General features: G+C 53.2%; 2 protein-coding genes across 2 annotated transcripts; one reads left to right on the forward strand and one right to left on the reverse strand.

Annotated features, from left to right (window-relative positions):
* Positions 1-710: 710 nt before the first annotated feature.
* Positions 711-2,899, forward strand: LOC113204267 (serine protease snake-like). Its single transcript, XM_026419383.2, has 6 exons — positions 711-805; positions 941-1,087; positions 1,629-2,114; positions 2,192-2,361; positions 2,429-2,612; positions 2,703-2,899. Exons 1-6 carry the CDS (start codon positions 733-735, stop codon positions 2,882-2,884), a joined length of 1,242 nt encoding a protein of 413 aa, XP_026275168.1. The 5' UTR covers positions 711-732; the 3' UTR covers positions 2,885-2,899.
* Positions 2,889-8,059, reverse strand: LOC113204265 (serine proteinase stubble). The gene is made up of 8 exons (XM_052274724.1): positions 7,939-8,059; positions 7,028-7,321; positions 6,570-6,924; positions 6,025-6,449; positions 5,749-5,941; positions 5,375-5,672; positions 5,085-5,210; positions 2,889-4,989 (listed from the first exon to the last, which is right to left on the reverse strand). The coding sequence occupies exons 1-8, from the start codon at positions 8,024-8,026 to the stop codon at positions 4,831-4,833; spliced, it is 1,938 nt and encodes a 645-aa protein (XP_052130684.1). The 5' UTR covers positions 8,027-8,059; the 3' UTR covers positions 2,889-4,830.
* Positions 8,060-8,755: the final 696 nt, after the last annotated feature.

Here is an 8,755-nt window from a genome sequence, read left to right on the forward strand (position 1 = left end):
GTGGGGAGGAGGAGAGGGGTAGGGGACGCGGCACGGCAAAGGAGTGACACTCGGACAGTCACTCACTGATTCCCCTGGCGCCAAATTAATTGTTTTCTGGTCTCCGCTTGGTTCTCTGTCCTTACCGAGAGTAAAAGCAAGCTGACACCTTAAAGTTACTTATCGCTAGCCCACGCTGGCGTTGGCCCAGCTAGCGGCGCTCGATGTAAACATAGTACTATTCGCGTTTCATGCTGCCCCCCCCCAAAAAAAAAAGAAACACAAAAACAACACGAAGGAATTTCGTGCCAAGGAAGGAACTTATTGTTCTTTAACTTACATTGTCGTCAGCCTTCTTAGTGATAGGATCATTCAGAAAGTGCGCCCGCCATTTGTCATTTGCCTTTACGAACAAAGCCAAGTTCAGCCAATGCAAGGACTTAGCGCCTGAGTGGTAGGCAACATCTTGCCTGCAGTACACACGTGTACAGTGGGTAGCCTATTCTGAGTCTCGCAGGCGCCGAGCTCTCGTAATATACCGAATGAATCTGAGAAAATCGGACGTACGTTTTAGACGAGGAAAGAAAATTTGTGATCGGTGGAGTGTTAAACTCTTTTCAGTGTCAGGTGTCAACGAGGGTTTCAACCTGACATGGTTCCGCTGTGTAGGCACTTAGCGAAACGATTTCCTCCCGTGCCATAGCTTCGTGGCTTATCGAACTAGGAAACAGTTCGTCATGGACTCAGTTTGCCATGGGCACCTGTTTGTGGCTGGTATTGAGTTGCGTTTCAGGGCTCGTCCTGCGATGCCACGCTGCTAGCGAAGGTGTATACAGTGGTGTTTGTTGAAAACTGAAGAAAGGCCGTCTGCGTCTAATTTACATGCAGTAACTGGGAACAGCACGGCCTGTTGTTGTTTACGTGCGAGTAATTATTGTTTCTTCCGTGCCCCTCCCCCCAGGATTCGCGTGCTCAGCCGGCTCCGACGAACCTTGCGTATGTCGGCGCCCGGGCGATTGTTTCTCCCAGGCGGCTTCCTTGGCGCTGCCCAGGGGATGCTGCGACCGCGGGCTCGCGTGCTGCCGGGAAAGCGGCGTCAGTGAGCAAAGTGAGTGTAGGAGAGCCGTACGAGTGTGGGGCGGGTATAGGGTCCCCCCCCCCCCCCTAGGCGTCCTGCTGTCCTGCTACACCCAGGGGGTACAAATCACCCAGGCAATTTGTACGCGGGGATGCTTGGGTCCTTGGGTATCGACAGTGGGGTAAAATGCCCCGATCGATTTGTACCTCTCTGTGGCAACGTTCTTAGTTCCTTACAAAGAGTGGTCTTTACGAAGGATTGGGTTTGTAAGGTACAAAGGATCTGGAACCATCATATCACAAACGGTTTTTCTTCGTTTTTCAAAGAGCACCAGTTTGTGAACAGAAGCGTGCTCTTCGTATTACAAAGCCAAGCCCTTCGTAAGGATTTGTTTGTATTACAAAGGTTCCAGGTCCTTTGTAAGTGACGAAGAGCAGTCCTTTGTAAGAAACTTACAGAGAAGGGGGTAATACACAGATGCCCGTGGGGATTTGTACCCGGGACTATACGGGTACGAATCAGCTGCTTCACTTGTCGCACCTGGGCACTCAGTGCACGGTACTTGTTCCAGAGTGCGCAGCGTTCTCCAGGCTGCTGTACTGGGAGGGGTCGGCGCTGTGCCGCGCGCTCGTGCGGCCGCTGGTGGTGGGCGGCGACGAGGCGCTGCCGGGGCAGGTGCCGCACATGGCACTGCTGGGCTTCGGGGAGGGCTCGGCGGAGAGCGCGCAGTGGCTGTGCGGGGGCGCCCTGGTCAGCGAGCGCTGGGTGCTGACCGCCGCGCACTGCGTCAGCGGCGTGCGGGGGCCCGCGCGCTGGGTGCGCCTGGGCGCCTGGCTCGAGGGCGACGCCGGGGACGCCGACGCCCAGCAGCTGGACGTCCTGCTCGGGGTGGCGCACCCGGACTACCGCCCGCCCGCGCGCTACAACGACATCGGCCTCCTGCTGTTAGCCGAGGAGCCCGCCCTGGGCCCCAGTGTGCGGCCGGCCTGCCTGCACCGGGACTTCGCCATCCCGGGCAGCAAGGCGCAAGCGTGTGGCTACGGCCGAGTGTCCTTTGGTAGGTCTGGTTCTGCACTTCTGGCTCGCACCATCACCATGCATGGACGCTTGCTCCCATCGCCGTGGCTGTTGCAGACGCAGACAACTCTGGAGACGCCCTGCGGTGCGTGTGGCTACCCTTCCTCGCACGCGTGGAGTGCGCAAAACACTTCAGGGAGGAGATGGGGGCAGCCACGCTGCCGCGAGGGTTGCCGCGCAGCCTGCTCTGCGCCGCAGACCTGAGGGGCGGCAAGGATACCTGTCAGGTGCGAGCAGGATAACCCGTGCAGTTTATAAAGCAGCGGCCCCCAATGCAATCGCATTTTATCTTAGGGTGACTCTGGCGGCCCCCTTCACATCCTATCCGAAGGCTGCATGTACTCCTTGGTCGGGGTCACGTCCTTCGGTAAGTTCTGCGGCTTCCCCAACTCGCCCGGAGTGTACACCCGCGTCTCCCACTACGTGCCCTGGATTGAGAGCATCATCTGGTCGAGGGAAGTCCAAGCTGCCCGCGAGGGTGAGTGAGATGTTATGTAAAGTTAGTTTGAAAACAATGATGCCAAATAGGCACTGCACTGCGCTGCACGTCGTGTTATATTATCGGCAGGTACCTCTCCGCTAATCGAATATGGGATACCTGAAATCAAGTTTACATATATTGAAGACATGAGATCTGAAAGCCTATGGTCCGGAAACAATAGCGCGTCCATATCAGAAGAGCAGAGCACCCTGCTGTCAAACGAGACAACTTCAGAGAGTATTGAACCACCAGCAAATATAAATGAATGATTGGTTTATGCAAAATCAACTGTTTATTACATAACGCCACAACAAAACTAACAAAAAGATCAACAATGGTGTGTATAATTTAGTTGTCACAGACTGGCACAGAAAATTTGAAAACCAGTACTTTAATCAATTAGAGACAGTCTCTTGGGGACTGTATAAAATGGTATCCACGGAATATTTGGGAGAATATTCGAAGGACAAGGTTCACAGAGGCATTTAGTAATAGGGGAAGTAGAAAATTTCTCCACTGGCAAGAGTTCACACTTCCAAACACATATAAAATAATAACAAATGGAATTCACAGTCAACCATGGCAAGTGATCTTTCTACCAATAGCAACAGAGAGTCTAGACAAAAATTGTCTTTTAATCAAGTTTGTGTCAAGTCTAATTATCTCTTTTCATGCTTCAGAATACATCAACACAATAAACTTACAGCTAAAAATAATTATCGGTCATCACACTCCAACTGAACTTCTTCTGTTTGCACAACAGTATCAATCAAACTCTTACATAAATTTATTTCAGTGTTAAATCTCTGAAACCTTACAACTTATATTGACTCATAACAGCATATGGCCTTTGGAAAAGCAGTAGGAATGTTGCACAAACTGCCCCAGAATATACAAGATCTAAGTATTGCACTTACCATCAAGAGTGCACAGACAATTTTTGAAAAGTAGTTTTGTACTCGTCATTATAATGATCTGCTAATACCAAACCTATGTTGAAAAGTCAATTTTGAAAGGTTCTCACGGCGTAATTACAAGTGCAACTCGCATTACCTGAGTGTTTAATTAATTATAGATTTTCTAGGACAAAATACAGTAGTTATAATAATTTACATTATGAGCATTCCTAGTACTGGTGCATAAGCGTCCAATTTGTTATACTAATTTATTAATGTACAAAAGTTATCTACAATCTACAGTAACAACAAAAATGTACAAGGCACAATGTGCAGATATTTTTTTTAAAACACGGATCATTGCACTAGTTTGAGCAACAAAATAAAGCTGAATGACATCATCTGAGAGGTTTTTCCTTGTAATACATAACATCTTTCCAAAGCTTGGTGAAAAGTATTCATTAAAAAAAAAATGATATGGGTAACTTGTTATTGTTGATAGGTATGTAGGACTTCACTGCATTTAGAGTTTATGAATATTCAAACATTAAAAAGGCTCTGAAGTCATCCCATATTAATAATGCCTCACCTTAACTTTTGGGGGATAAAGAAGAAAACAAAAAGCAATGGCAGATAACCATTTGACTTTGAATATAAGGCCTGCCAGGTAGAAGATATCACACTTTCAAAATATCTATATATTTAATAAACATGCAATAACAGCCTGGCTGCTCTGGGTAAAATATCCTACTTCAACATCTCTAAGATGTCTGCAGTCCATCCTCACCACATAATGAGGTCTTTCCCATCCTATTTGCCTTATTCCGACTAGATGCATCTTTTCAATCTGTGAAACTGATCCACTAATTCTTATCATACTGAGGCCGACAGTTTCCATAGTATAACTACCAACAACTATTGCCTCGCTGCGGGTGGCTAGGCTGTGCGGCTGAGGTTGGCTCGTCCTGCCTAGCTCTTTGACGCAGTTCGTCAAGACGAGCCAAGGTGTGCCATGTCCAGAAACTGAGCTCAGTAATCTGCAGCGAAGCGATATGGAATCAAATACGTGGCGGGAAAATCCCACCTTGAATGGGAGACCCTGTATGATTGGACATTTTGACGCTGCCCTTCTTAGAATACCTATCACACACGTTCTTTCTTGCACACTAACACTCACGAAACAGGGAAGCATACACATGCACACAAGCACAAACGCGCACCCACACATACAAAAATACACACACAGATACACACGCACATACACACACGCAGACAGACAGACAACCAGACAGGGAACATTCTTTAGGAATCAGTCAGTCTCAGGACACATTTTCCACGATCCACGGGACAAACTTAGAGATCCTAGTGCATACTCCAGGCAGGTTGGCCTCAGCACAGCCAATTCCCCAACTGATTATTCCCGCCAGGAAATAACGACCATCCTTACCCCGGACTTGTAGAGGGCCTCCAGAGTCTCCCTGACAGGGTTGAGGAAGAGATAGAAAGCGAGAGTCAGTAAAATACTTACAAATATCTTTAAGTTCAAATAAATGTTACTAGACCTTATACACACCTGACACGAATCTTGCCCGCCGATATCGTATCCAGCACACAAGAAGATATCGGGGATGAACTCATGCCGACCCGCTCTGAGGAACATGCTTTTGCATATGTCATTGCTGACAATAGGAACAGAAACCTGTTGGACAGACCACAACAATTAGAATTGGTTTCACCCTCGCCACAACGGCAGTTACCGTAAGCATTCACTCTGGGCGCGGTTCTGGTGGCGAGGTAGGCCACCAGCCGCACACAGACGCCCGCGGTTGCCTATCGCCACTCGCGCGGGCGGCCCTCGCTCACCTCCTGCAGCACGGAGGGCAGCGTGCCGCCCTCGCTCAGCCGGCCCCAGCCCGTCACCGTGGCGTTCTCGCCGATGAGGAGGTCGTCCGAGGCGGGCAGGCACAGGGGCGCGATGTGCGGCTGAAAGACGAGCGGCGTGTCCATTCGCACGAGCGCCAGGTCGAACTCGTAGGTGAAGTAGTTGTAGCGCGGGTGCACCACCTTGCGGGCCGCGGCCCGCTCGACGTGCGGCAGGGGCTCCTGCACCGACGAGAAGTCGTACTCGCCCACCCGGATCCGGATCTGCGACGTCAGCAGACTGCAACACGGCACCAGGGGAGGGGTTAGAGCACAGGCGCGAGAGGAGGGGGGGGGGGCAACGCGACGAGACCTACTCGTCGACGCAGTGACCCGCGGTGGCGATCCAGTTCTCGTTGAGCAGCGCCCCTCCGCAGCGGTGCGTCGACGAGAAGCCAAAGAAGGACGTCCTGCGCACCGACACCTGCCACGGCCAGCCGCCGAACTGAGCGTTGCGCCCGCCCACGATCCGCGTCTCAGGCCGCGGGAAGAGCGGCGGCACCCCGCACTCTGGAGAAGGAGAGCAGAGTCAAGTCAGCCGCCCAACCCCAAAGCTACACACATAAGCGACTCGACCTCGCGCGTCAACCAACCATAGTTCCCGTTGCTGCTCGGCATCGCGGACACCGAAGTAGAGGTCAGCGTGGAGGTGGGGGCGGCGGTGGTGGTCGGCGCCGCGGAAGGAGGCGGTGGTGGCGGCCGCGCGGTTGTCGTGGTCGTGGTCGTTGTCGATGTCGTCGTGGTGGTCGTAGTCGTGGTCGAAGTCGTCGTCACCGGCCTCTTGGTCGGCCGCGGCCGAGGCTTTGGCCTGATCTGACTCGACGGCCTCGGCCTGGTCACAAACATGGGCTCGTTGGTGGTGGCCCAAATCATGTTGTTGCTGGCCGGCTCCGACAAGTTGGTCAGGATCGTGTTGCTCACGAAGCTGTGGCTCGCCGTGCTCGGGCTCGGTGGCGTTGTCACCGGTAGGGTGGCTGAGGCGGTGCTTGGAGACGGAGTGGTAGACGGCCGAGCCCAGCTGTACACACAGATAAAGAGAGATAGAAAGAGAACGAGTAGCAGGGGCCGACAGCGCAGAGAGTCGAATAAGTTGCCTAACCTCCGGGCGGACACGACGCGCGCAGTCGTTGCTACTCACATGGTTGGCGGCCGAGTGCTGGCGGTCCACGTGGAGGAGGCGGTTGAGAGCGTAGGACTAGAGGGACGACTCCACCAGTTGTTGTTGACGTTGTTCGCGTTGTTGCCGCCGGTGGCGCTGGTGGTGCCGCTGCCGGCCGCGCTGCCACCGGTGCCGTGCGGCGGCCTGGACACGAAGCTCGGCCTGTTGTTGCTGCCGCTGGGACGGATGGTGTAGATGGAGTTGGTGCCCACGATGGTGCTGCTGGTGATGATGTTGCTGCTGATGTCCGACGGGTTGGGCGGCGGCGCGCTGCTCGGAGCAGGGCTGGGACTAGGTTTGGACACGAACTGGGGCCTGTTGCTGCTGCTGCCGCCTGTGGGACACACAATATTATGGTGTCAATCAAAAACTTATCGACCCGTGCCGGTTTGGGGACATGCAAAGTTAATGTTGTAATGATGCGACGCTCCACTCACCGGGGGGCCGCGTGGTCACGTCGTGGTGGTAGGGCGGCGGCGGCTTCTTTCTGGGCGGCGCGAAGGGCGAGTGGTCCGGGCCGGAGGGCTGGCCGGCCTGCTGGCCCGGGGCCGGGCCGGCCGGCTGCCCGGGCGGCCGCGGCGCGCAGCACGATCCGAACATGAAGGTGTCGACGCACATGCCGATGTGGCGGCCCTCGCTCTGCAGGCACTCCCACACGAACATGCACGTGCCGGCCTGCTCGCCACTGCCCGCCACGCTCGCGCGGCACGGCTTCTGGCTGATGCTGTAGCCTGCAGAACGTTATTAGCATTATTGTAATTGTTTTGCACCGAGACGTGTAGAGCACTGCCCCGCTCAGAGCGGCGGCGTGATAACGCAACAAGCTGCTAACCCAGTCCAACAATGTTAATACCAAATTGCTCTCATCATCATTTTCTATGTAATTGTCCCTTTGCGGAAAACGTCGATAATTTGACGTCGAGCGAGCCGCATGAGAGGCAGCTCGGCGGCCGGCCGGCCGAGCACGCCGCATGACGTTACTTACTTTCTCTGCGTTTGACATGTCTCGTCTCTCTCGCTCGCCGAGGCCTGGACCCTACCCGGTCGAGAGAGAGAGAGAGAGAGAGAGAGAGAGAGAGAGAGAGAGAGAGAGAGGGAGAGAGAGAGAGAGAGGCGCGCCTCGACGACATGCTTGTTAAAGTGTAATAGCATGGCCGTTATACCGGCGCATGCTTTCGCGCGCGCCGCCGAACCTTGTGTAAACTTGATACTTTTGCGGGATACGACAAATAGTGAAAAAAACAAAATAAAAACAAAAGAACCCAATCAGAACCTAAATTGACATCTGATGCCTGGCAGGTACATGGAAAATAAATTTGCATAGGTGGTAAATAGTAGGACGACTCACTCTGGCCGCGATGCATGGAGCGAAGCGCCTCGGCCCAATACAGCAGCAGCACCAGCGGTAGGAGCGGCGTCTGCCACCGCCACCGCATCCTCAGTCACGGCCTGCAACGAGTCAAATACGAGTCAGTCACACGGCATCTCACAGGGTAGCACACATGGAAGCAGAAAAGAGGCGGGGGATGACAGCGTGGGGGAGACAGGGAGGAGGGGCGGGGAGGAAGTGAGAGGGGGGAGGGGCAAGAGACCTGACCTGACTTCATGGCGTATGATCACAATCACCATTAGGCCAAGACCAAGCAAGCGATCAGCTGATCCCCCTCTTCTGCCCAGCCCAGCCCGTCCGAGCACCAGCTGATCACACAGCAAAAAAACAAAACAAAACATGGTAGTGAAAAAAAATCTTTCGAAATGTCACGTTGCTTTTCTTGAGCATACTTGGTTGGGCACGGCCGGGCACGGCAGGTCTAATTGAGCTCAGATTGGTGCACGAGGAAGACTGCAAGAAATTTTGTCATCTGCAGACAAGGGATATTTTGTCGTGATAAACTTTTCCGTTTCTCGTTTAGCAAGATGTTCTTCCCATTTCCTCCTACTCCTACTAGACTCTCAATTTTTAATTCGCCTCCCACGCAAAACACGTCGCAAGCCATGCAGACGGTGGGTTGGCTTTCTCAAACAAACTGTGTGGCTTTCACATTTCACACCCATGGGAAGCAACATTACTCGTGTGCTTTATGATGAGGTGGGGTGGGCTGCGGATGGAGAAACAGAGAGAGAGAGAGAGAGGGAGAGAGAGAGAGACTGAGAGAGAGAGAGAG

The sequence above is a fragment of the Frankliniella occidentalis genome, unplaced genomic scaffold, assembly GCF_000697945.3.
Source record: "Frankliniella occidentalis isolate FOCC.00 unplaced genomic scaffold, Focc_3.1 Scaffold428, whole genome shotgun sequence".
NCBI classification, from domain to species: Eukaryota; Metazoa; Arthropoda; class Insecta; order Thysanoptera; family Thripidae; genus Frankliniella; species Frankliniella occidentalis.

What these genes read in the sequence shown, in the direction of transcription:
- LOC113204267 (XM_026419383.2), top strand. Translation starts at nt 733, where the DNA reads ATGGGCACCTGTTTGTGGCTGGTATTGAGTTGCGTTTCAGGGCTCGTC. An exon ending in AAGCGGCGTCAGTGAGCAAA is followed by an intron (nt 1,088 to 1,628) that starts GTGAGTGTAGGA and finishes TACTTGTTCCAG; the next exon opens with AGTGCGCAGCGTTCTCCAGG. An exon ending in GCGGCAAGGATACCTGTCAG is followed by an intron (nt 2,362 to 2,428) that starts GTGCGAGCAGGA and finishes ATTTTATCTTAG; the next exon opens with GGTGACTCTGGCGGCCCCCT.
- LOC113204265 (XM_052274724.1), bottom strand. Translation starts at nt 8,026, where the DNA reads ATGCGGTGGCGGTGGCAGACGCCGCTCCTACCGCTGGTGCTGCTGCTG. An exon ending in GAGCAGCAACGGGAACTATG is followed by an intron (nt 5,942 to 6,024) that starts GTTGGTTGACGC and finishes CTCCTTCTCCAG; the next exon opens with AGTGCGGGGTGCCGCCGCTC. An exon ending in GCGGGCAAGATTCGTGTCAG is followed by an intron (nt 4,990 to 5,084) that starts GTGTGTATAAGG and finishes CAACCCTGTCAG; the next exon opens with GGAGACTCTGGAGGCCCTCT.